The 25,819-nt window shown below is 43.6% G+C and overlaps 3 protein-coding genes and 1 long non-coding RNA gene across 5 annotated transcripts in view; 3 read left to right on the plus strand and 1 right to left on the minus strand.

The window, feature by feature from the left end:
* Positions 1–47: 47 nt before the first annotated feature.
* Positions 48–9,026, plus strand: HARS2 (histidyl-tRNA synthetase 2, mitochondrial). Its single transcript, XM_002744245.6, has 13 exons — positions 48–349; positions 2,812–2,886; positions 3,149–3,268; positions 3,396–3,491; positions 4,932–5,057; positions 5,158–5,265; positions 5,521–5,619; positions 5,934–6,027; positions 6,349–6,476; positions 6,569–6,811; positions 7,269–7,385; positions 7,603–7,749; positions 8,227–9,026. The coding sequence occupies exons 1-13, from the start codon at positions 242–244 to the stop codon at positions 8,284–8,286; spliced, it is 1,521 nt and encodes a 506-aa protein (XP_002744291.1). The 5' UTR covers positions 48–241; the 3' UTR covers positions 8,287–9,026.
* An 848-nt stretch (positions 9,027–9,874) lies between these two features.
* ZMAT2 (zinc finger matrin-type 2) lies at positions 9,875–16,836 on the plus strand. Of its 2 annotated transcripts, none has more exons than XM_002744247.5 (6): positions 9,875–9,907; positions 10,245–10,338; positions 11,433–11,556; positions 13,308–13,381; positions 13,831–13,976; positions 15,798–16,836. In XM_002744247.5, exons 1-6 carry the CDS (start codon positions 9,890–9,892, stop codon positions 15,939–15,941), a joined length of 600 nt encoding a protein of 199 aa, XP_002744293.1. In that variant the 5' UTR covers positions 9,875–9,889; the 3' UTR covers positions 15,942–16,836. The 2 variants fall into 2 exon arrangements, with proteins under 2 accessions (XP_002744293.1, XP_054108535.1); XM_054252560.2 differs by lacking the exon at positions 15,798–16,836 and adding an exon at positions 14,125–14,413.
* Positions 11,551–21,062, minus strand: LOC118150266 (uncharacterized). Its single transcript, XR_004738317.3, has 3 exons — positions 20,730–21,062; positions 12,773–12,985; positions 11,551–11,888 (listed from the first exon to the last, which is right to left on the minus strand). It is a non-coding gene; the product is annotated as an uncharacterized LOC118150266 (long non-coding RNA).
* A 132-nt stretch (positions 21,063–21,194) lies between these two features.
* LOC144580887 (uncharacterized) overlaps positions 21,195–25,819 on the plus strand; it is a 32,783-nt gene continuing 28,158 nt past the window's right edge. The window contains exon 1 of the transcript XR_013531198.1: positions 21,195–21,409. The gene's annotated coding sequence lies outside the window, so the exon portion shown is untranslated. The remainder of the gene's footprint in view (positions 21,410–25,819) is intronic.

The following is a 25,819-nucleotide window of genomic DNA, read 5'->3' on the forward strand; positions in this document are numbered from 1 at the left end:
AGAGCCTCCGTTGAGCGCAAAAATTATTTCCGTCTCCTACAGGAAGTGCCGTAGCTGGCTACTAAGGTAACTTGGGAGGCTCAGAGCTTAGCTTTCGTGACTGGTGAGGTGCGCGAACGCTCGAGGTGTCCCAGGTGCCCGGGTTTCGTCTTTGCAGCGCCCTGCACCCTTCCTAGAGTCCGACCCGCCTCCTTCCAAGACCTTTTGTTCCTGTCCCGGAAATCCGGAGTCCTGCCGCGCGATGCCCCAGCTCGGACTTCTACCCAGGAGGGCCTGGGCTGCGCTGCTCAGCCAGCTTCTGCGACCGCCCTGCGCTTCGTGCACCCGGGCGGTCCGTTGCCACAGCCAGGTGAGCGAGACAGAATTATCTGTGGTCTGTCCCAGCGGGGCCTCCAGATCTGAAAGCGTAGACTTGTGGCCTGTAATCCAGTAGCGTTGCAGTCGGTTTTTATCGAGTGCCTACTATGTACTGACACCAAACTAAAAGATATGGGTGCCTGGTCATTTAATCCTTGCAGCAGTCTTGAGAGGTCGGAGATTTTATTTCCATTCTGCAGATGAGGAAACGGAGGCTGCAAGATTAAATGAATGATTTATACACGGATATGTAGGAAGGGTGTATTTTAATTCATATCCAGGCTCTTTTTCCTGAAACTCTTCGACTCAAACAGTAATTTTTTTTTTTTGGAGACGGAGTTTCGCTCTTGTTACCCAGGCTGGAGTGCAATGGCGCGATCTCGGCTCACCGCAACCTCCGCCTCCTGGGTTCAGGCAATTCTCCTGCCTCAGCCTCCTGAGTAGCTGGGATTACAGGCACGCGCCATCACGCCCAGCTAATTTTTTGTATTTTTAGTAGAGACGGGGTTTCACCATGTTGACCAGAATGGTCTCGATCTCTTGACCTCGTGATCCACCCGCCTCGGCCTCCCAAAGTGCTGGGATTACAGGGGTGAGCCACCACGCCCGGCTCAAACAGTAATATTTTTAAGCAAAATGTATGAATATTCCTAATAAATAAGATGACTAAAGACCACAAGTAGACTGAGTTCACCTTAGAATTTACCTCAAAATGAATCTCAGAAAAACATTTTCGGATTTCAGAGATTTTTGGATTTTGGAATTGCAGATAAGGGATTATGGACTTGAATTTGGACTTCTTTTGGGGCCGATAATCGCCATAATATGGAACTACCACATCTTCTATTTTTGGAAGGGCTGTCAGATTGCTGGTTATGTCACTGGTTAAGTTTTGCCTTACTTCGGAAAGACTCATACCCTCTTAGCAGATGCTTTGTGGTATCATGAACAGGTCTCAAGCCTTTTATTAATACTTAGTCACAGCATCTTAAACCAGTCTGAGTTTTTTAGTTCATTCTATAAATCCGTATCTTTTCATTCCACATGCTTGTTCTGTGTCCTTGAGCTAGTTCCTTTGTCTTAATGTTACAGTTTTCCTGTCTCTAAACCTGATGACCAGTGCTGCCTTATTAAAAATTCTTATTTTGTGGCCAGGGGCAGTGGCTCACACCTGTAATCCCAGCACATTGGGAGGCTGAGTCAGTGGGTGGATCACCTGAGGTCAGGAGTTTGAGACCAGTCTGACTAATATGGTGAAACCCTGTCTCTATTAAAAATACAAAAATTAGCTTGGCGTGGTGGCGAGCATCTGTAATCACAGCTACTCAGGAGGCTGAGACAGGAGAATCGCTTGAACTTGGGAGGTGGAGGTTGTAGTGAGCTGAGATTGCACCACTGCACTCCAGCCTGGGTGACAGAGTGAGACTCTACTTATTTTTGCTATCTGAGTAGGAACTGTGAACTGGAGAAGAGCATCATAATCCCTACTCCTAAGTGGTTGGTGTTGGTAATGGTGGGTTATCCAGTGCCTTCATTATTCTCAGAATTTTTTTTTTTTTTTTTTTTTGAAATAAGAGTTTTGCTTTTGTTCCCCAGGCTGGAGTGCAGTGAGCACCATCTCTGCTCACCTTATTGCAATCTTGGCTCACCGCAACCTTTGCCTCTCGGGTTCCAGCAATTCTCCTGCCTTAGCCTCCCTAGTAGCCTGAGTAGCTGAGATTACAGGCATGTGCCACCACACCCAGCTAATTTTTTGTATTTTTAGTAGAGCTGAAGTTTCACCATATTAGCCAGGATAGTCTCAATCTCCCAACCTCAGGTGATCCATCCGCCTCAGCCTCTCAAAGTGCTGGGATTACAGGTGTGAGCCACTGCATCCATCTAGTCTCAGATTCTTAAACTTTTTGAGAATGTTAGAAATCCAGCGGAGCGCGGTGGTTTATGCCTGTAATCCCAGCACTTTAGGAGGACAAGGCAGGTGGATCATGAGGTAGGAGTTCAAGACCAGCCTGGCCAACATGGTGAAACCCCATCTCCACTAAAAATAAAAAAAATTAACCAGCCGTGGTGGCAGGCACCTGTAGTCCCAGCTACTCAGGAGGCTGAGGCAGGAGAAATGCTTGAACCTGGGGGGCAGAGGTTGCAGTGAGCTGAGATCATGCCACTCCGCACCAGCCTGGGTGACAGAGCGAGACTCTGTCTCAAAAAAAAAAAAAGCCATATACAGTGAGGAAGCTTGTGTGGTGAAGACCTGATCTCATATATATTATGTGTGTAATTGTAGATACAACATGGGTTCTTTAGGGTGGGACTGAGATTGGGATAGATGAAATGGTGCTCTGGCTTCCTGTTGCTCAGGGTGAAGAGCCTTTGCAGGTTGGTGGTCAACAGGGTCAGTGATGCCACGAGTCTGGCCTTTGTCCAGAGGAGCCACATCTTTCATTCTTCTGCTAGGTTGCAGAGGCAGTGTTAACATCTCAACTGAAAGCACATCAAGAGAAGCCAAATTTTATTATCAGGACCCCAAAGGTAATACTTTTTGTCTACCCTATCCCATTAGAATGCCTTGGATGACTGACTTCTGCCTTGCATGTCTCTCTGACCCCTTTTAATGTCCATTAAAGTAAATTTTAAAAATATATACTTTTCTTGAAGTGGGGCTCAGAGTCATTTGAACTCAATAGATTTCAACTCCAGACCTGACATTATGTAATAGGTATAGTTTAACTCCTTGTCTGAAATTGACTTATTTTTTGTTTTTGTTTTCACTGTCACTGCTTTCTGTTTCCAGGGTACCAGGGATCTCAGTCCTCAGCAGATGGTTGTGAGGGAGAAAATTCTTGATTTGGTTGTCAGCTGCTTTAAACGTCATGGAGCCAAGGGGATGGATACCCCAGCATTTGAGCTGAAGGTAAGAGAAGAAAAAGTATGTGCAACCTCACTCACTTCTTCACTGGCCTTCAGTGTCCCACAGGGCTTCTTATCTGTGTTTTGGAGTCATCCTTTGAACTGTTGCTCATTCTGTTTGACCCCTACAGGAAATGCTCACTGAGAAGTATGGAGAGGACTCCGGGCTCATGTATGATCTGAAGGATCAAGGTGGAGAGCTGTTGTCCCTCCGTTATGACCTTACTGTATCCTTTTGAGTACTGGAACCTGACTATCTCTTTCCAAATCCAGAGGTCTTTCTCTGACAAAAGTGCAGAAAGTGACTTTGGGATCTTAGAGATCCATTGGCGTAGACTTTACTTCTAGTTTCTCCCAGAAGGCAGTTCCTTTAGGGGAGCTTGGCCAGGCCATATAAATCCCAATGTGTCTTCTACCTAATAGTTTATGAGAAATAACTGGTTGGGAACTACTGCTTTTAAGGTAAACTAAAAAACTTTTGTTAGTGTTTGCGTTAAATGTACTACCGTAAAGTATACAAAAACAGGCCAGGCTCCCATAACAGAACTGTCATTTAACTCTAATGAGTGTCATAATCCTTTGAGAGAGCTTACAGAAGCACAGATATTTGGCCCCAGTCCCAGAGATTCTTAGCTAATTATGTAGCTGGAATGGGGCTCAATTATGTGTATTTAAAAAAAATTTTTTTTTGGCTGGGTATGGTGGCTCACACCTGTAATCTTTGGGCATGATTATTTAAGAGTCTGAGGTAGGTGGATCACGTGAGGTCAGGAGTTGAAGACCAGCCTGGCCAACATGGTGAAACCCCGTGTTTACTCAGCTCCTGCTGTGCTCTGGGGCTGTCAGGGTTCCGAGTCTAGTTTGGGACTGACTGTAGCATTGTCCCCACAGATCTCCTTTGACCTAAAAAATGAGCAGGGCATTTATAATGGGCTCCTATAATCCCAGCTACTTGGGAGGCTAAGGCAGGAGAATCACTTGAACCCAGGGGGTGGAGGTTGCAGTGAGCCGAGATCATACTGTTGCACTCCAGCCTGGGTGACAAGAGTGAAACCTGGTCTCAAAAAAAAAAAAAGTCTCCATACACACTTTTTTTTTTGAGTGTGTGTGTATGGAGATGGGGTCTTTGTTGCCCAGGCTGATCATAAACTCTTTGCTTCAAGTGATCTTCCCACCTTGGCCTCTTAAAGTGCTGGGGTTACAGGTGTGAGCCACCACATCTGGCCAACAATTTGCATTTTAAACAAGTATTGTGGGTAATTAAGGTGCATGTGGTCCTTTCCCCGTACTTTCACAAACAGTAGCTTAGAAGTTGTTAGGCAAATCCAAGTTCTGAAGCTTGACTATTTTGCGATGACTGGGAGTTGATCTGAATGGGCAGAAATGACCCAGACCTGAAATTAGTTCTTGGTTCACTTCTATCTCTGCTTCTTGTTTTCTGCTGAACTTTTAGTTTTGCTAGGTGAGATTTCTTCATTTGACATTATTCAATATATATTGAATGCCAAGCACTGCTAGGACTTGGGGATAGTGGAAGCAAGGAAAGGTCCTTGTTCTCATCCTAGCGGATGAGATCCAGTTGATAGAGGCTTAGTCCTCCCTAATGTCTGTATCCGGGGCCTAACCTTTGGATGCAGTATCCCTCTTCCTTAACCCATTTATGTGAGGTTCCCTTTGCTCGTTATCTGGCCATGAATAAAGTGAAGAAGATGAAACGTTACCATGTTGGAAAAGTGTGGCGGCGAGAGAGCCCAACTATAGTCCAAGGCCGCTACAGGGAGTTCTGCCAGTGTGTAAGTGACCTGATGGGAGCAGCAAAGTTTGATAGTTCTAGGGGCCACAACCTTGAAATTAGCTGGATAATGAAAGTTTTTTCCTTTTTCTTTGCTGTAGGATTTTGACATTGCTGGTCAGTTTGACCCTATGATCCCTGATGCAGAGTGTTTGAAGATCATGTGTGAAATCTTAAATGGATTGCAGTTGGGAGACTTTCTCATTAAGGTGAGGCCAGGGCTGAGAACTGGGAGAAGTCTGGATTTGGCCTGATATTGTTTATGCAAGTGCCAAACTTGGGTGACTCCAACCCTTAAGCCTGCAGTTCTAGGACTTTCTTAGTAAAGCGGTTATATTTCCTGTGTGTCTGTACTCTTCCTGTGAAATTTCCATCCTTTTTATATGTCAGGAAAGCAGGTACTGCCATTGTTTTAAGTAAAAGGGCATTGACAAACACCTGGGTTATTTACATTGCGTTCATAGGTTAATGACCGGCGGATTGTGGATGGGATGTTTGCTGTCTGTGGTGTTCCTGAAAGCAAGTTCCGTACCATCTGCTCCTCCATAGATAAACTAGACAAGGTAACGAAGACATGCTTTAGTAGACCCTCTCTAGCTTCTGCCTCGCCCTCAAATCCATACCACTAGTGAAAAATAAGGAGATAGTGGCTGGAAGTGGACTATTTTGGGGAGGAAGATAAAGAGACATATTTTGAAGCAAAATCTGAGTCATGCTGTACATTGGGGATTGTGACTGAATTTCTTAAGCTGTTTCTGACTTTGCTGAGTATACAGTTAGCTACTTGTGATATATATACTAAATGAAAGTGAGTTGTCCTTTTCCAGTTTGAGAAAGAATGATTGGGGGCTTGGCTAATGTTTGGGTGTTTATGCAGATGGCCTGGAAAGATGTGAGACATGAGATGGTGGCAAAGAAAGGCCTGGCTCCTGAGGTGGCTGATCGAATTGGGGACTATGTCCGATGTCATGGTAAGAACCAGGGTTTTCAGAGCTGTGATAGAACCAGGCTGAGGGTGACACGCTCAAATTCTACCTCTGAAACAACTCCTTTCTGTAGATAGCTAAGTTGCAGTACTTGGCCTAAATTTAATTTCTCATTTACTTATTGTAACAACTTTGTGTCTTCAGATAGCAAAGGTAGAGGCGAAGGAGGAGGATTTTGTCATGTGAGACTGGGATTTTTTTTTTTTTTTTTTTTTTTAAAGAAAATGAAGACTAGCCAGAGCACATCAGGGATAATTTTGAATGAAACACATCTGGGTGAACAGCAGAGACCTTATTTCTCTCCAGGTGGAGAATCCCTGGTAAAGCAAATGTTTCAGGATCCCAGACTATCCCAGAACAAGCAGGCCCTGGAGGGTCTGGGAGACCTGAAGCTGCTATTTGAATACCTAACTTTATTTGGAATTGCTAAGAAGGTAAGCTGAGTTGCAAATGGACCTCCTACTGAGCTCTGGGCTCTCAGGGTCCCGAGTCTAGTTTGGAACTGACTGTAGCCTTGTCCCCACAGATCTCCTTTGACCTAAGCCTGGCTCGGGGCCTGGACTACTATACAGGAGTGATCTATGAAGCAGTGCTGCTGCACACCCCAACTCAGGCTGGGGAGGAGCCCCTGAGTGTGGGCAGTGTGGCTGCTGGTGGGCGCTATGACGGGCTGGTAGGCATGTTTGACCCCAAGGGCCACAAGGTGCCATGTGTGGGACTCAGCATTGGGGTAGAGCGAATCTTCAACATTGTGGAGCAGAGGATGAAGGTAGGTCCTAGGTAGGTGTGAGGTGGGGCTGGAGGCCTAAAAATTCTGGAGGTGCAGTTGGAGTGGTTTTCTGATGATTCTTTTTGTCTTGATTTTTGGAATTGCTAGTAGAAAGGAGGTTTTATCTTCTTTCTTTTTTTTTTTTTTTTTGAGACGAGTCTTGCTCTGTCACCCAGGCTGGAGTGCAGTGGTGCAATCTCAGTGCACTGCAACCTTTGCCTCCCTGGTTTAAGCAATTCTTCTGCCTCATCCTCCCAAGTACTGGGATTATAGGCATGTGCCACCATGGTTGGCTAAGTTTTTTTTTTTTTGCAATTTCAGTAGAGATGGAGTTTCACCATATTGGCCAGGCTGGTCTCGAACTCCTGACCTTGTGATCCACCCGCCTTGGCCTCCCACAGTGATGGGATTACAGGCGTGAGCCGCCGCACTCGGACACTTTCTTCTCTCTTATCAGACTTTTGGTGAGAAGGTACGGACTACAGAGACTCAAGTGTTAGTGGCCACACCACATAAGAACTTTCTCCACGAACGGCTGAAGCTTATTGCAGAGCTTTGGGATGCTGGAATCAAGGTATGGTGACGCTGATATCTCAGCCATCTGGGTATAGGGCCATTTCTACCTTATGCCTAGGGTGGAACTCAAAACCTTTTTAGTCTACTAGCCACTAGGGTGTCTTTAGGGTGGGAGGACTAGCCACTTATCTCTGGGTTTCTTGGATATCCATGTTCCTGAGGTTTGTGTACTGTGTTCACTTCTAAGTCCCTTACTCTGTCTTGATCCTTTTCAGGCAGAGATGCTATACAAGAACAACCCCAAACTGTTAACCCAGCTGCACTATTGTGAGAGCACGGGCATTCCACTGGTGGTCATTGTTGGTGAGCAAGAATTGAAAGAAGGAGTCGTCAAGATCCGTTCAGTGGCCAGCAGAGAGGAGGTGAGTGGGAACAGCGGAAATAGAAGGGACAAAGTGTTTCTGCCTTTCCCAGATTCTTTAAGAAATATGTATCTTCTGGCTGAGAAATTATCTTCATGGTTAATAGTGATAGAGATGAACAAAGACCTACTCCAAATACCCATTGTAGCCTGTGAGTATTGGCTGGGTGGCCAATACTCAGGGTCCCAGGGTCCAGGTTCAAGAACTCCCCAGTGAAGGCCTTAGAGAAGGGAATAGAAGAAAGACAAATGAAATCCGAATGGGTATTTTGAGACTAATTAACTTAATAGACATAGATCAGGTGTTTGAATCCCTTTAGTCTTGAGGGTATACATTCTCCAGGTCAGGCCACACTGCTCCTTACTTGTAGTATAAATAATGGGAGCAAATGCAGAGTAAAACGAATTTGGAAAAACAGTGACTAAGGAGCTAGTATCACTTTCTAGTTTGTCACATGAGGATTCTCTTATGTTTCAGGTGGCCATTAAACGAGAAAATCTTGTGGCTGAAATTCAGAAGCGCCTCTCTGAGTCTTGATCCTCTGCTGCTCTTTGTCAAAAAGGTTTCCTCTAGAACTGAGTTCCTCTAGAACTGAGTGATGGACTTAACAACAACTGGCCAGGATGGGCCTCAAATACCTTCTGCCTCCTCCATCTTTCCTGGATAGAGAACTGTAGAAGACTCTGAGGACTCCTGGGCTAGTGTGAGCAGCTATTCTGCATGGGTGCAGATGGCTGGTTGTGAAAGAGACATGCTTTAGCTGCAGAGGCAAATTTGAAGTGCCACTGAATGCTGTAAAGAGGTACTGAGATTGTTGCTGTGAGCCAGGCTCTGGGAGAGTCACCTCAGGCCGAGGATTCTGAACAATTGAGATCAGAAGCCAGATACTTAGCCTTCTGCTGTAGCTACGGAACCAGATTCTGGTGAATTTGTCCACAACCAGCCTTTGGCCTGTCTGGGGAGTTTTTGGAAGACAGCAAGGAGGGGCAATGGCTGCTTTCAGCTTTGTTTGAGGACAGATGCTATCCTAAGGGCATGGCAGTACCCATGTTGATTTGACATTGCGCTAGCCCATCCATTACTAATGATAGCAGGGTGGAGCTATATGCTTAATAATCTTGAACACTAAACTAAATAGGTGACTTGACAAGGTGGAGATCTGATATTTTCAGATTTTGGAGACCATTTCCTGTGCCAGAATCACTGCTGTAATTTCCATGCCATGGAGGCTGTTCTAGAAGTGGTTGGATAACATGTTAAATAAAATATTAAGTGTAGTAGTTTGGGTAATTTATTATTGTTGTTATCAAGGGCTTGGTTTGCACAGAGCATAGAAAATGCTTGAGTGTACACTGGAGAATTCTGTGAGGTAGGAGTGACCTCCCTGGGATGATGCTTCTGTATTCAGTGATGAGCAGCCACAGTTTCTCCCTCTTTCCTTCTGTCCCCTCAAGAGATAGTTTTATTGCTACAAATCAACATACAGAGAGCCGGCATGCCAAAGTGCTTCGCTCTGTAGTGTTGTTGATGACTGGCCTTTCCAAATCCAATCATGCTGATTAAATTATGCCCTACTATAGAGTTCCCCAGATGATGGAAAAATGAGTCAACCAAAGAGTGATAGCATTGTTTCAAGGAAAAGAGCCCAAGTGCAAAACCTGCTTTTTATGTGTGCTTTGGGAAGGGTGTATCTGTTGCAATTCGGGTCATTTCCCCAGTGCATGCAGGTGAATGAGAGGCTATTCTATACCCCCTTGGCGCTTCGACCTTAAAAAAGGTTTAGAAACGCTTGGCAATGTACGCAGAGTTGCTAGACTAGATCAGAGATCACTGTTTGCGAACCTCCGTTTCCTCGTTTGTAAAATAGTTTAACTAAATCTTGACCTTTCAAAACTTGTTTTGAAAGCCAAGGCAAAAAGCGCTTGCAGGCGCCCTTACTTCCGTGTTGCTTCATACTCCCCTTGCGCCTGCGCTGTCTCCTTGGAGCAGAGGCGGGGCCAAGAAGCTTGTTTTAGAAGCCATCCAGTCCTTAGCTCGTTTAGAACACGAGACTCTAAGCTTATTGGAGGACCATCTTGCCTTGCGGCGCCAGGTCGCATTTTACGGCATTTTTCGGCTTGCCATTCACTTTGCTGTGAAGATGGCGTCGGGCAGCGGGGTAGGTGTTGTGTCTGAGGAGGTTTTGCGTGGTGGGGAATGGTTTTTCAGAGCTGAGTAGAGACAAACTCCTGCACCCGACTGGCTTCCCGACATCTCTTCGAGATCCCAGGGTCCAGGTTCAAGAACTCCCCAGTGTAGGCCTTAGAGAAGGGTCAGTGGAATTGTGGAGATTTCCCGGGTTGGGGTCCTGAGGCTATCAGCCTTCTCGTGTGATCCAAAGGGGCTTCGTTTTCGAAAGATCCTGGGGTCGCCTGGGCGGCAGGGGCGCGGTTCTCGGTTTCTTTAGGGGTCCGGACACGATTGGCGACGGATCTTGACGTTTTTTTTCCCCACAGACAAAAAACTTGGACTTTCGCCGAAAGTGGGACAAAGATGAGTACGAGAAGCTCGCCGAGAAGAGGCTCACGGAAGAGAGAGAAAAGAAGGATGGTGGGTGCTAACTACATCAAAGGCTAAGGGTATCACAGAGGCAATGCGATGATGGAGAGCGGGTGGGAGTTGAAATGCGCTGGCTTCCTACGCGGTGTAATCTCTGGCAGAGTGTTGCTTCTCTGGGCCTAGGTTTCTACATTTACAAAATGAGAGCGAGGAAGTGGGCTGAAGTAAGTAGTTTTGAGATGCTCTTCAGCTCTGTTTTACTCTGCTTCCTTGGCTACCCTTTGCTCAACTCGTTTAATGCTTTCCTGAAGTACAGAGAGGATAACAGAATCCTTAGTAGTGACAGAGAAGTTAAATGGAATATTTTGCTGCAGTGCATTACCGCTATCAGTGATCCCCTCTTTCCCTTAAAATTTCTTAAGGGAGAGAACATTCCTGACCCAATCAAGACCCTCCTATATAGTCAGAAAAGCCGGAGTGCTTTCCAGTATCTGTGATTGTTTCAGCTAGTGCTTAGTAGTAGTGCTGTTTCTCTCTGCCTTGTACATCAGGGAGTTGGTGCTTCTCTCCTGGTTAAGAGATTGCATAAAGAAATGTCTTATTTTGTCATTTGTTTCAAACGTATACATCTTTCCCTTTACCTCTAGGCCACCTTGCGCACACTAACCCTTTTAGTTTTTATGTAACATGTATAATAAATAGTGCTTGACATGTAACAGACATTTTCTAAATGTTGGTTCCCTTTTATAAATTTGCCCGGCTCTCAGAAGGTTCCTTTCTGTTATGCCTAGGGCATCTGCCTGAAAGCATTCTTGCATGTCCTTGCTCTTCTTTTGAAAAAGTTGCTTTTAGTAACAATTCAGAACGTCTCCCCCACAATCCAGTTAGTCAATGAATATAAAACATACTGCTTTTAGATTTGCTGGCTTTAAAGTGCAGAAAAGCTGTAGAAAGTTGGGGATTGCTTATCATTTTTTCCTGTGTTGAGATTCTTCCCAAGCTGCAACTTTAAGTGTCTGTTGTGTCCTTTCTCTCAGGAATCATTTTGAAAAGAGAGTAGATCTGAATTTGGGGTTTCATGCATTTTTTTTTTTTCCTTTCTGGTTGAGGAACTATAAAGGGACTTCCTTCCTCATATGTTTCAGGAAAACCAGTGCAGCCTGTCAAGCGAGAGCTTCTACGGCATAGGGACTACAAGGTGGACTTGGAATCCAAACTTGGGAAGACAATTGTTATTACCAAGACCACACCTCAATCTGAGATGGGAGGGTGAGTTGCTTATCATTTTTCTCTGCAGCCAAGAATGCATCTAATAAGCCACCTACTTTGGTTTTAGGAAGTGTTGAGGAAGGTCCTTGGCCCCAGGATTACATCCTTCTTGCCTGTAATTCCATTTTTATATTTGTTTTTCTGTATCTCCTGAGGTCTCAAGTTGATATGATAGTGTCTCTAGGAATGGTCACTCAGTGGGCTTCTTCATATTATTAGCATTGGCTGGGCACAGTGGCTCATACCTGTAATCCCAGCACTTTGGGAGGCCAAGGCAGGAGGATTGCTTGAGCCCAGGAATTCAAGACCAGCCTGGGCACCACAGTGAGATCCTGTCTCAATTAAAAAAACAAACAAACAAAAATCATACTATTAGCACTGGAATTACTACTTAATATATTTTTTAAATTTATTGTTACTATATTTGATATGAATTTGGATTTACTATTAGTTTTTTTTTATTTGAGACGGAGTTTCGCTCTTGTTACCCAGACTGGAGTGCAATGGCAGATCTCGACTCACCGCAACCTCCGCCTCCTGGGTTCAAGCAATTCTCTTGCCTCAGCCTGCCAAGTAGCTGGGACTGCAGGCACGCGCCACCATGCCCAGCTAATTTTTGTATTTTTAGTAGAGACGGGGTTTCACCATGTTGACCAGGATGGTCTCGATCTCTTGACCTCGTGACCCACCCGCCTCGGCCTCCCAAAGTGCTGGGATTATAGGCGTGAGCCACCGCACCCAGCCTACTTACTATTAGTATTTTAAAAGGTATTATTTGTTCTGTCAGAGGAAGAAATGAAGGGACTACTGAGGAGATTTCTAGAGGAGAAATTGGTGGACCTAGAATAGAGCCTAGGAGTTGTTAATGGTGAAGAAGCAGCATTTGAGGTTCCAGATTAGCTGCAAAGGCTGTAGTTGTTATGGATTGCCTGGTTGTACACCTTCTTCCAAGACTATAAGCTATAGGAAGAAGGGTCCCACAAGAGCTGGTCACCCTTTTGCCCATGACTGCTTCTCTGTCCAGGTAGGTTTTCTGGCAGGAGAGCAACATGGCAATGAGTGACGCTTCTCTGAGCTGCTTAGTAAACCCACTCTTGTCATTCCTCTCAGTATTAGCTTTCTATTGTTACGTAAATTAACAAATTAACCCAAGGCTTAGCAACATAAACAACACAGCTCACAGTTTCTTTGGGTAAGGAATCCCGGAGTGGCTTACCTAGGTGGTTCTGGCTCAGGATCTTTTCATGAAGCTGCAGTCAAGGAGTTAACAGGGTAGGTCTGCATTCATCTGAGTCTTAAGTGGGGCTGGAGGATCTGCTTCCAAGCTCTCTCACATGCCTGTGGTTTGGAAGGCTTAAGGTCTTTGCCCCATAGACCTTTCTGTAAAGCTGCCCACACCAAACCAACTGGCTTCCCTGGAGCAAGTAATCTATACAAAGACAGAAGGCATGTTTTTTTTTTAATAAACTAATTTTGGAAGAGATCACTTTTGACATATTCTGTTGGCCTCACAGACCAACCCTGGTACAAATTGGAAAGAGACTACAAAGAGTAGGAATACCAAGAGGGTGGGGCTCATTCTGGGGCTCTCTTGGAGGATGACTGCTATACCCTCTTGAGAGCTAAGGCTTTATAGAAATGAAGGCTTAACACTTTCAAAAAGAAGTTTACCTAAAAATTTGAGTTTTTTGGTTGAAAATGAAAAGATCCTTAAAACAATATTTGACCCAGATCCTGTTTCTTCCTTTTAGATATTATTGCAATGTCTGTGACTGTGTGGTAAAGGACTCCATCAACTTTCTGGATCACATTAATGGAAAGAAACGTAAGGCTTGGAGGTAGTTTGTGACTAGGGGTGTAACTGGGTTTTGGAGGTGGGGTGGAAGGGAAGGGTAGTTTCTTCTTTCTTCTTTTTTTCACTGATCAAAAGAGGCTGGAGTAGGAAAGGTAGTTTCTGTTGGGCTCTTTTTTTGATACCCTTAGGACTCTCCAGTTGTTTCAGTGCAGGCCATCTTTTACTTCATTATGTAATATTTTTAGAAGCCATGAGGTAAGAGGCCTCATTCTGGAGGCCATGAGGCTTTCAACATCACCCAAACCATGTGCTGCTCCTAGGCCCAGCTGGCCCAAGGAGTTTCTTTTAGCCATAATTATTTTTGCTGTGTGTTTTATGAGACGTCATATGAGAAGATGTCAGAAAAGTCAGGAAAATGCTTTTTGAGGGGCTGAGGATGTTATAATGAGCTTGCCTTCTTCACTGTTGATCCCACCCAGATCAGAGAAACCTGGGCATGTCTATGCGTGTGGAACGTTCCACCCTGGATCAGGTGAAGAAACGTTTTGAGGTCAACAAGAAGAAGATGGAAGAAAAGCAGAAGGATTATGATTTTGAGGAAAGGATGAAGGAGCTCAGAGAAGAGGTAAGGCTCTCCTATCCTTCCCTTTTCCTCCAGATTTCAGATTTATGTTATAAATCATGGGAGACCCTGTCCTCATCCCACCCCCACCCCCAGAGTTGTATCTCTTGAGTTCTATATATTAGCAGGAATATTTGTTGCCTTTATTTAGGATTCTCATGACCTGAAGGAAATGGCTCTGAAACTACTTTTTTCTTCTGGACTCTCTGGGCCTTATTTTATTTTTTTGGTATTTCTCTACTTATGATGGGGTTACCTACTGATAAACCCCATCATCAAGTTAGGAATATCAGAAGTCAAAAATGTATAATACACCTAACCTACCATAGGTTAGCCTAGCCTACCTTAATGTATTCAGAACATATTAGCCTATAATTGGGCCAAACTGTCAACACAAAGCATATTCTATAATAAAGTATTCATCTCATTAGTTTATTAAATACTGTACTGAAAGTGAAAAACAATGGTTGTAGGGATACTTGAAGTACAGTTTCAAATATATGTCAGTTTCTCTCCATTGTAAAATTAAAAAATCTTATCAGATCAAGTTGAGGACTGTCTCATCTGTATTCTTTAATTTTTTTAAAGATTTAACTTTTTTAGAGCAATTTAGGTTTATAACAAAATTGAAAGGGAGGTATAAAAATTTTCCGTATACCCATTGCCCCCCGCAACATGCATAGCCTCCCCTGTACTTTTTCTTCTTCTTTTTTTTTTTAAACTACAAAAGGAATTAATTAAATGTACCTAGTCCTAAAGAGGCCCATGGAATCAGTCTGACTGGATCAGAATTCTGTTTCTTTCTCTTACTGAATTTGGGCAAGTTATATAACTTCTCTGTACTTCCATAACCCCATATTAGAGATCTTAGTATAGTATACATGAAGTACAACAGTTTCTGGCCTGTACTGCATGCCTCAGAATGTTAGTTGCTGTTAATACGGTTTTGCTGTCATAACCCTGTTAGGAACTAGAAATGAAACGGGGCCAGATGCAGTGGCTCATGCCTGCAATCTCAGCACTTTGGGAGGCCAACGTGGGTTGATCACTTGAGCCCAGGAGTTCAAGACCACCTCAGCAACATGGGTGGGACCCCGTCTCTAAAAATACAGGGCCGGGCGCGGTGGCTCAAGCCTGTAATCCCAGCACTTTGGGAGGCCAAGGCAGGTGGATCACGAGGTCAACAGATTGAGACCATCCTGGTCAACATGGTGAAACCCCGTCTCTACAAAAAATACAAAAAATTAGCTGGGCATGGTGGCGTGTGCCTGTAATCCCAGTTACTCAGGAGGCTGAGGCAGGAGAATTGCCTGAACCCAGGAGGCGGAGGTTGCGGTGAGCAGAGATTGCGCCATTGCACTTCAGCCTGGGTAACAAGAGTGAAACTCTGTCTCAAAAATAAATGAATAAATAAAAATAATAAAAAAATAAAAATACAAAAATTAGCTGGTATAGTGTGGTATATGCCTGTAGTCCCAGCTGCTTGGGGCTGAGGTGGGAGGATTGGTTGAGCCCAGGAGGTGGAGGTTGTAATGAGCCAAGATTATGCCACTGCACTTCAGCCTAGGCGACAGAGTGAGACTGTCTCAAAAAAAAAAAAGAAAAAGAAAAAAAAGTGAACTGGAGTCCAGGATTGAGAACTTCCCTCTAGGGACTAAAACTTTTTCTTATCCCTCACAGTTTTTACTGTGGCTTTTACTCTGTCCTTCAGATTTTACTTAACTACTTTCTCCTAACGATAAAAAGGAATCTTGAAGCTCATGTTTTTTTCAACAACATTTGGCTGAGGAGTCTAAACTGATTCTGAGTGACTTTTCCCTCCAGGAGGAAAAGGCCAAAGCATACAAGAAAGAGAAACAGAAGGAGAAGAAAAGGAGGGCTGAGGAGGACTTGACATTTGAGGAGGATGATGAGATGGCAGCTGTGATGGGCTTCTCTGGCTTTGGTTCCACCAAGAAGAGTTACTGAGGCTTTCTATGCTTGGCCTAACTTTGGCCTATGCTGGACCTAACTTTGTGTGTGTGTTTGTAGTGGGGGGTAATTTCTTTTTGGGTAATGGTAAAGTCCTTAAGAGTGTCAATGGGGAGGGACAGAAGTTGGGGCTCATGGTTTCCTCTACTTTGGGAGAGGACATAGATTGCAGAGGTAATGCTGTGGCATATTCCTTCAGCCTCAGTATATCACTGGAGTCATAGGATCCCTGCCCACCTGAGTTCCCAATAAAGAAAAACCTCCCTTTCTGAGGCTGCTTTCCCAAAACTCCCCCTGCATCTTGATCTCTCCATCTATCCAACCTCTTGTCTGAGCATCCCACCTTTATCCTGTGTTCTGCCTTTGTTCTAATTTTAACTCATGTTCAGCCTGCAACAGAAGCATTCTCTAGGTCCCAGTTTGCAGTTGATTGCATATCGTTGACCAGCCCTTTTTTCCCATGGTTCTCTAGCCACCTGTGCATGCATGTGTATTTCTGCCTGGTTCTATGATGTGCGTGGATGTGTGTGCATGAATCTGTCACATAGAGGGGGCCTGAGCTGGAATCTCAGAGCATTGCTGCCCTGGGACCTAATGTTCTTGGCTTCCTCACAGCATGTAACAGGAAATTAAATGGGATGAGTGTTTGGTGTGGTTTGTGTCTGGTGAGTTTTTTAACATTCAGGTATAGATTGTTTCAGCTTCTCTTGTTTCATTTTCCTGAGGATTTCTGTTTTTGTCTTCCTTGTGAGCAGGCTTTTGGAAGAACCTGTTTGATACAAAGAAGAAAATGAAAAAACAAAAAATCCCCAAAGCCTTCCTATGGGAGCCATTGGGTCCTAGAAGCTGTTCAACATGTATAATAAATGGCATTGACTGGGCCTGTTTCACATTTGGTGGGAACATTTCATCATCTTTCCTGTGAATATTTGTTTTTCTTTCTCACGCTGAGGATTTCAATATAGAGTGTTTTTTCCTTCTATTTAAAATTTTACTTTTGCCTAGGTTTTTTTTTTTTTTTTTTTTTGGTATGAGTTATGTTTTCCTCTGATACAGGATCTATGCCCAGAGGCGTCTGAACCAAAACTATTCCTATAATTTCAGACTCCTTTGATCTTTTGTTTTTGGAGCAGCAGAACTCAGGGTTCAACTTAGTGCTTTTCTTTTTTTTCTTGAGGCAGTGTCACTTGCTTGCCCAGTTGAGTATAGTGGCACGATCTTGGCTTACTGCAACCTCCACCTCCTGGGTTCAAGTGATTCTCCTGCCTCAGCCTCCTGAGTAGCTGGGACTACAGGCACCCACCACCACACCTGGCTAATTTTTGTATTTTCAGTAGAGACGGTGTTTCACCATGTTGGCCAGGGTGGTCTCAAACTCTTGACCTCAGGTAATTCACCTGCCTCGGTCTCCCAAAGTGCTGGGATTACAGGAGTGAGCCACTGTGCCCGGCCCTTAGTGTTTTTCTTACTCTCTGCTAGACACAGGATTACTTAATCTTGACACTGTTGACATTTTGTGCCAGATGATTATTTGTTGTAGGGACCAATGCTGTATATTGCAGGATGTTTACGATTTTAATTTAGGATTAACTTCATCCCTGGCCTCTACCAACTAGAAGCCAGTAGCACCCTCCCACAATTGTGACAACTAAAAATGTGTGTGCTCCTGAGAAAGACAAAATCCCTCCCTACCCACATTGATAACCACTGAGACGAGCTACCTGTCTTTTTCTTATCTAATCTTGGTCTAACTTGAGAATTAGATGACACAGTCTGGATAACTCAAAACAGAAACAAAACTTTGATATCCACTGGGTCAAGAACTGTGCCAAGTCCAGGGGATGGAGAGGAAAAAAAGTAGTCATATACATACATGAAGAATTATAGTCACATTAATTTCAAGCAGATGAAACCTGTAACTTCTCTTGCTGGTTCTATACCATGAAAAAATTGATTTATGTGGGTTAACAGGCTGCCACCATATAGCTGGTTTTCGTTCTCTGCCCCATTAAGCTCCTCACCCTTCTGTAGTATCTGAACCACTGGGGGTTCCACAAAGCACCATACACCTCCCTTTGGGCTTTTGTACAAAACTCCCTTACTGTAAGACATGCCCTCTGCCTAATTAATTTCTGATCCTGACTCTTGCCATTGGGAACACCGTGAATGTATTTTCACCTATGGGTTCAAGGCCTGGCTCAAAGTTTTAGATACTGTAAGTATTTGTTGGTCAACTGGGGGCAGATTGGTAGCTGCTTTTCTTGGCAGGATTATGTGCACTTCAGCTCCCTTGGGTGACAGTCTGCTTGTTGACTAGGTCTTTTGTCACCCTTTTAGTGAGTTCCTTCCATGGTTCACTTTTTTTTTTTTTTTTTAATGAGAGTGTCACTCTGTCACTCAGGCTGGAGTGCAGTGGCACGATCTCAGCTCACTGCAACCCCTGCCTCCCGGGTTCAAGTGATTCTCCTGCCTCAGCCTCCTGAGTAGCTGGGATTACAGTCACCCACCACCACGCCCAGCTAACTTTTTTGTATTTTTAGAAGAGATGGTGTTTCACAATGTTGGCCAGGCTGGTCTTGAACTCCTGACCTCAAATGATCTGCTCAGCCTTGGCCTCCCAAAGTGCTGGGATTACAGGTGTGAGCCATGGTCCCCAGCCTCATTCTTCAGGAATCTATGTAGCTCAATTTAGCTTCAAAGGATGTCTCTCCCTTTTTGGTACGGTGGGATCTTACCTCTGGTCACCTCTAAAAAGCAGTTCTGAATTTCAGAATCTTTATCTTGGGGCTGGCAAGTGGTTTGAGTCTCAAAGGGAATCTAAGTCATCAGGTGTTTGGAGGTGCTCAAGGTGGCACCTTGGGAAAGGGAATGGAAATTCAAGAGCCCACGGCAGTCTCAGATAACTCAGAAATCTCAGAGGAGCATCTTTCAGGTCTTTTTAAACCAATGGAAATGTTGCATTCTGGTTGAGGAATATCCATTTGACCAGTGCTTAGGAAGTGAACATGCTAGAGGCACTGATACTATCTTCTGGGGCAATGCATCAAAGTACCAGATGTCATGGAATTTACATAGTGGTGTAATTGCCCTTCAAAGTACCTGGGGAACAAAAGATGATCCTTATGATTTAAGATGGTCCTGTGGCTTCAGACACCCTCAAGGCCTCTTGCTTTTCTCCCATAACTGTCTCCAAATACGTGTGCAGATTCTTTAATTCAGCATATATTAAAGAATCTAGGTGTTCGGGGCCAGCCTGGGCAACAAAACCTCTCATCTATTAAAAAAAAAAAAAAAAAAAAAAGCTGGGCATGGTGGCTCACGCCTGTAATCTCAGCCTTTTGGGAGGCCAAAGGGAGTGGATCTCTAGGTCAGGAGTTCAAGACCAGCCTAGCCAACATGGTGAATCTAACAACATACTTGTGTATAGGTACATATGTGTACCAGGATGTGTATTACTGCCACGTTATGATAGGGAATCTTAAAACCAGTACATTTATACTTGATTATAGTGCAGTTGTTACAATACAAGTAAATTAGGTTTATATGCAGTGACCAGAAGGATCTTCAAGACATGCTGTTAAGGAAATAATATCCAACATCCAGATTCCCAGCAATCCCAAGAAAAACCTTATGTTTTGTGTACAGTTACATATACAGATTGAGGAAAAGTACTGGAAGGGTATACATTGACATATTAATAGTGGTTAATTGGAGACAAGTAGGAATTTTGGGAGGAAAGGTTAGCTGTTTACAGTGTACATAAAAGGAATAGATGTTCTTGTGGTATTAAAAATGGAAATAATTTTTAGGCCAGGCATGGAGGCTCACAGGGGTAATCCTAGCACTTTGAGTGGTTGAGGTGGGAGGATCTCTTGAGGCCAGTTCCAGGTCAACATAGGCAACAGCAAGACCCTGTCTCTACAAGAAAACAAACAAAAAAACCCAGAGAGCCACGGTGGCTCAGGCCTGTTGTCCTGGCGCTTGAGGAGGCAAGGGTAGGTGTTTGGAGCCAGCCTGGGCAACAAAACCTCTCATTCATTTAAAAACAAAAAAAGCTGGACATGGTGGCTCACGCCTGTAATCTCAGCCTTTTGGGAGGCCAAAGGGAGTGGATCTCTAGGTCAGGAGTTCAAGACCAGCCTAGCCAACATGGTGAAATACAGAAATTAGCCAGGTGTGGTGGCACATGCATGTAGTCCCAGCTACGTGGAAGGCTGAGACATGAGAATCGCTTGAACCCAGGAGGTGGAGGCTGCTGGGAGCCGAGGTTGTGCCACTACAATCCAGCCTGAGTGACAGAGTGGAGACTGTCTCAAAAAACAAAGAAAAAATTTTTTTGGCCGGGCATGGTGGCTCACATCTGTAATCCCAGCACTGTGGGAGGCTGAACTGGTCAGGTCACGAGGTGAAGAGATAGAGATCTCCATCGTGGCCAACATGGTGAAACCCCGTTTCCACTAAAAATACGAAAATCATCTGGGCGTGGTGGCACATGCCTGTAGTCCTAGCTACTCGGGAGGCTGACGCAGGAGAATTGCTTTAACCAGGGAGGCAGAGGTTGCAGTGAGCCTAGATTGTGCCACTGCACTCCAGCCTGGCAAAAAAAAAAAAAAAAAAAAAAAAAAATTTTGTTGGGTATGGTGGCCTGTGCCTGTAGTCCTAGCTGCTCTGGAGGCTAAGAGGGGCGTATGGTTTGAGCCTACATGGGGCCATTGCACTCCAGCCTGGGTGATAGAGGGAAATTCTGTCCCTAAAAAAAATTTAAAAAGTAACAGGAAGTTTCACCTGGGGAAGGGTTGTTAGGTTCATCTAGTTTGGCAGCGAAGTTCTCAGATAAGATCTGAAATACAATTTACAGCTTGTAAAGACTCCACTCCCCTAACCCAAGCACTCATTCTAAAAGTTGATTTGATCACAAAGTGACGCTGCCTGGTTGTTTTTGGAGCGCAGAGGCTGGAGGCGAAGGAGGTGGGGGCGTGTCGAGACTTGTGGACCAGGTGGACTGCTGACGAGAGAATAAGCTGGAGACACAACCGCGGAAGAGCTCTCCTGGGATAAGGGGAAGGTTGAATCCTTGTCACTGCTGTGTGTCCCCAGACGGACACGGTCCAATTGTCTGGAGGTGAGGGGCGGGTTGGGCAGTCCTGGATGCTGAGTCATGCTAAGCGCTCTTGTTTTGACTCACTCTTTGTGACGCAGGTCTTTCTCGCCAGTCAAGAAAATAAAATCCGGAAGCAGCCTCCGGGCCGGCTTTAGCTCAGCGGTTACTTCGACAATGCTTCTTATGGTGGAAACATAACCACTCTGCGTGGTTCGAGACCCGCGGGCGCTCTCCGGCCTTTTAGCTGCTGAAGTTCAGCTCCCTCTCCATGATAAAGGAGCCAGGGCCCCTTGGAGAAATGGCTGATTTTAGTACAGGGCAGGAAATACAGAGATGGACGTGGAGCATCTCCTAGTGCTAGAAAGTAAGGAAGTGCTTAAAAACCAAAAACAACCAAACTCTTAACTTTTAAATTTTTTTCAGTGTTCAGTAATGTTCATGTGTTTGTTCTAACACTTACCTGGATATTTGTATCTTCTCGTCCTTTATAACAGAGGCCCAGAGGATTTTTTCTTTCAAATCTAATGTATGTTCTAAGATATACATCAAACTTTGATCGTTCCATATAAATGTTCCTAGGTTTCCTTTCGATATGTAGACCCAAGTTTTCTTGTATTATAGTTTTGAAGATTACATCTGTTCCATTATTTTATTCTTCAGAGACAGCAATGTATGTTGGATCTAGCAATGTATGTTGGATCTTGGCTTCTATACCGTTTTCTCTCTGATCCTTTGAATTGCTTTCCTGATTTTATTTTTATTTTTGTCTGTTTTAATACCTTTCCCCAATACCAGTTATTTATTTTCAGTAAAAGCTTTTCCTCTTTGAACATCTTATAGTTTAGTTTTCTGAGATTTTTGTTTCTTTCATATCTCCTGCTTTTTTACAAACTGTTTTCTTACTGTTTTTGTTCTTTGTCCATTTCTGTTCTATTTTTCTGATTTATGGCATTTTTTTCATGTTATCAAATGATTGTTTAAGGTTATCTAATATAGATTGAAATATTGTCTTTCAGTTTTCCAGTTTCATGGTTAGTTTTTTTTTGAGACGGAGTTTCGCTGTTGTTACCCAGACTGGAGTGCAATGGCACGATCTCGGCTCACCGCAGCCTCCGCCTCCCCGCAGCCTCCACCTCCCCGCAGCCTCCGCCTCCCGGGTTCAAGCAATTTTCCTGCCTCAGCCTCCCGAGTAACTGGGACTACAGGCGCGAACCACCATGCCCAGCTAATTTTTGTATTTTTAGTAGAGATAGGGTTTCACCTTATTGACCAGGATGGTCTCGATCTCTTGACCTCGTGATCCACCTGCCTCAGCCTCCCATAGTGCTGGGATTATAGGCGTGTGCCACCACGCCCAGCCTCATGGTTAGTTTTAAAAAATATATTGATTTTGCTGGACGAGGTGGCTCACACCTGTAATCCCAGCACTTTGGGAGGCCGAGGCAGGCAGATCATGAGGTCAAGAGTTCGAGACTAGCCTGGCCAACATGATGAAACCCTATCTCTACTAAAGATACAAAAATTAGCTGGGTGGGTGGCGGGCTCCTGTAGCTACAGCTACTCAGGAGGCTGAGACCGAAGAATCACTTGAACCCGGGAGGCAGAGGTTGCAGTGAGCCAAGATTACACCACTGACTCCAGCGTGGGCAAGAGAGGAAGAGACTCCATCTAAAGAAAAAAATTGATTTTTACTTAAAATTTTTCTGTATAATATGTCTGCAATTTTCTGTGCATTTTGAAATGTCTTATTTTCCAGTTTCAGCAATTGGAAATCAGGCAGTAGTTTGGGTGACTTACCAGCTTTTTTAGTTGAAAAGTGCCCTCTTTTTTTCGGGGGGGGGGCTGTGGAGTTTTGCTCTTATTGCCCAGGCTTGAGTACAATGGTGCAATCTCGGCTCATCGTCTCTAGTTCAAGCAATTCTCCTGCTGCAGCCTCCCCAATAACTAGGATTACAGGCATGTGCCACCGTGCCCAGATAAGTTTACATTTTTAGTAGAGGCTGGTTTTCATCCTGTTGGCCAGGCTGGTCTCAAACTCTTGACCTCAGGTGATCCACTCGTGTTGGCCTTCCCAAGTGCTTGGATTACAGGCGTTAGCCACTGTGCCTGGCTGGAATGCCCTCTCTTGTTGTTAGAATAAAATGCATGTTCCCCACTTTCTTGGAGAGTGGAGCACAGGCTGATACCTTGTGATTTTGTGATTCTCTCTTACATCTGTGGGACTGTTAATTTTCTCTTTCTTTTTGAGACAGGATCTGTCTCTGTCTCCCAGGCTGGACTTCAGTGGTGCCATCTCGGCTCACTGCAACCTCTGCCTCCTGGGCTCAAGCAATCCTCCTGCCTCAGCCTCCTCCTGAGTAGCTGGGACCACAGATGTGCTACTTCACCTGGCTAAATTTTTTATTTTATTTTACTCTTTTGTTTTTGTAGAGATGGGAGTCTTACCATGTTGCCCAGGCTGGTCTTGAATTCCTGATCTCAAGAGATCTCTCCACCTTGGCCTCCCATAGTGTTGGGTTTATAGGAGTGAGCCACTACGCCCAGCCTGGGACTCTTATTCACTACTTGCTTCCTTTCTCTTCACCATCAGCCTTTTAAGTCTCCACTTTCCTCCTGCCTTTGCTCTTGCCTTTGCAACATTGCCATTTCCAGTCTCAATTTCACCCCCTTTTAAAATATGTTTCAGTTCTTTCATCTACCAGATCTCAGACATATTGTCAGTATTTCTCCACTCAAGATGGGATTTCCTTTTTCTGGTGGTGGTTTATTCTTTCTGTGCAGTCTTGGCTTCTCTTCTAGAGCCTGGCTCTGTAACTGGATCTGCTGGTTTGGGATGTATATGCCATTTTATACAAAATGGGGTTTATAATTTTCTGTGCCTGTAAATTATGTTGTAGTCATAGATGGTTTTGTTTTTAGGATATATGGAGAGATTCAAATTTAGGTAACTGTCATTATTCTATAGGAATCTGGAAGCCAGAACATTTGTTTTTGTTTTCCATACAAAATTCTAATTGTGGTAAAATACATAGAGCATTAAATTTGGCATTTTAACCAATTTAAAGTGTTCAGTTCAGTGGTGGTAGGTACAGTCACACTGTTATGCAACCATCACCACTCTCCATCTCCAGAACTCTTCATCTTTCAAAACTGAAACTCTATACCTATTAACTAATAACTCTCCACCTGCCTCCATCTCTAATCCTGGCAACTGCCATTCTGCTTTCTGTCTCTATAAATTTGACTACTCTAGATATCTCATAGAAGTGGAATCATACAGTATTTGTCTTTTTGTGACTCGTTTATTTCACTTAGCACAATGTTCTTAAGGTTCATCCATGTTGTATCATGTACCACAATTTCATTCCTTTTTAAAAAGGATCAGTAATATTTGATTGTATGTGAATACTACAATGGAATATTATTAAAATGGAATCTTTTGTTTAGCCATCATCTATCGATGGACATTTGGGTTGTTTTGACCTTTTGGCTATTATGAACAATACCACTATGAACATGAACATACAAATTTCTGTTTGAGTTTCTGCTTTCAATTCCTCTGGGTGTATACCCAGAAGTGGAACTGCTGGAGTATATGATAATTCTATCTTTAATTATTTACGTAACTGTCATACTATTTTCTATAGCGGTTATATCATTTTACATTCCCACTAATAATGCATAAGAGTTTCAATTATTCCACATATACACTAACACTTATTCTCTGTGTCTGTGTGTGTGTTTGTATATGTGTGTGTGTGCGTGTGTGTTTGTATGTGTTTGTGTGTGTGTGTATGTGTGTGTGCGCGTGTGTGTGTTTGTATATGTGTGTGTGCGTGTGTGTGTTTGTATATGTGTGTGTGCGTGTGTGTGTGTTTGTATATGTGTGTGTGTGTGTGTGTGTGTGTGTGTGTGTGTTATTGACAGTAGCTATCCTGAAGGGTGTGAAGTTATATCTCCTGTAACAGCTCATTTGACTTTAATCTTTCTTAATCATTAGTATATTTAAAACTGTAAGTTTGCCTTTAAGTACTGCTTTAGTTGTATAACACAATTTCTGTCATGTAGTGTTTTATTTAGTTCTAAGTGTTTTTAAGCAGTCTGATCTAGTAATATGTTACTTAGTTTCCAAACATGTGGGATTTTATTTTAGCTATCATTTTTACAAAAGTTAATTCCAGGATGCATTATAGTTGGAGAATGTTGTCTGAATGGGATTGGTTCTTTCGAATTTATCGAAGCTTCCTTTATGGCCCAATACATTGTCTATTGTTGTGTTAAATTATATTCAAAAAGAATGCCTGTTTATTTTGGATCTATATATCTTTACAATCGTTTTTCACCTCATTCATATCCATACATTTTCAGGTCTATTTGATCTCCAGTTCTTTGAAGTATTTCCAACTACAATTGTTGATTTATATATTTAAAAAATTTATTTGATATCGTTCAAGATGGTATTGTAGATGCATGTATGCTTATGATGATTGCATCAATTTTCTACTGTTCATTAATTAAACATTTTAAAACTGTGAGACATAACATTCATGCAGAAAGTTTGTAAGGTATATATGTAGATTTAAATAAATACTTATAACATGGATCCATATCATCATTACTGTATAATCCATACAATTACTACTAAGGTTAAGAAAACGTTGCTGGCCGGGTGCAGTGGCTCACGCCTATAATCCCAGCACTTTGGGAGGCCGAGGCGGGTGGATCATGAGGTCAACAGATCGAGATCATCCTGGTCAACGTGGTGAAATCCTGT

Source organism: Callithrix jacchus, chromosome 2, assembly GCF_049354715.1.
Source record: "Callithrix jacchus isolate 240 chromosome 2, calJac240_pri, whole genome shotgun sequence".
NCBI classification, from domain to species: domain Eukaryota; kingdom Metazoa; phylum Chordata; class Mammalia; order Primates; family Cebidae; genus Callithrix; species Callithrix jacchus.

Excerpts from the sequence above, each read along its gene's own strand:
- HARS2 (XM_002744245.6), top strand. The coding sequence starts at position 242 with ATGCCCCAGCTCGGACTTCTACCCAGGAGGGCCTGGGCTGCGCTGCTC. Across the intron at positions 2,887-3,148 it reads TTATTATCAGGACCCCAAAG|GGTACCAGGGATCTCAGTCC; the intron begins GTAATACTTTTT and ends TTCTGTTTCCAG. Across the intron at positions 3,492-4,931 it reads CCCTCCGTTATGACCTTACT|GTTCCCTTTGCTCGTTATCT; the intron begins GTATCCTTTTGA and ends CATTTATGTGAG.
- ZMAT2 (XM_002744247.5), top strand. Across the intron at positions 11,557-13,307 it reads CCTCAATCTGAGATGGGAGG|ATATTATTGCAATGTCTGTG; the intron begins GTGAGTTGCTTA and ends TCTTCCTTTTAG. Across the intron at positions 13,382-13,830 it reads TCACATTAATGGAAAGAAAC|ATCAGAGAAACCTGGGCATG; the intron begins GTAAGGCTTGGA and ends GATCCCACCCAG.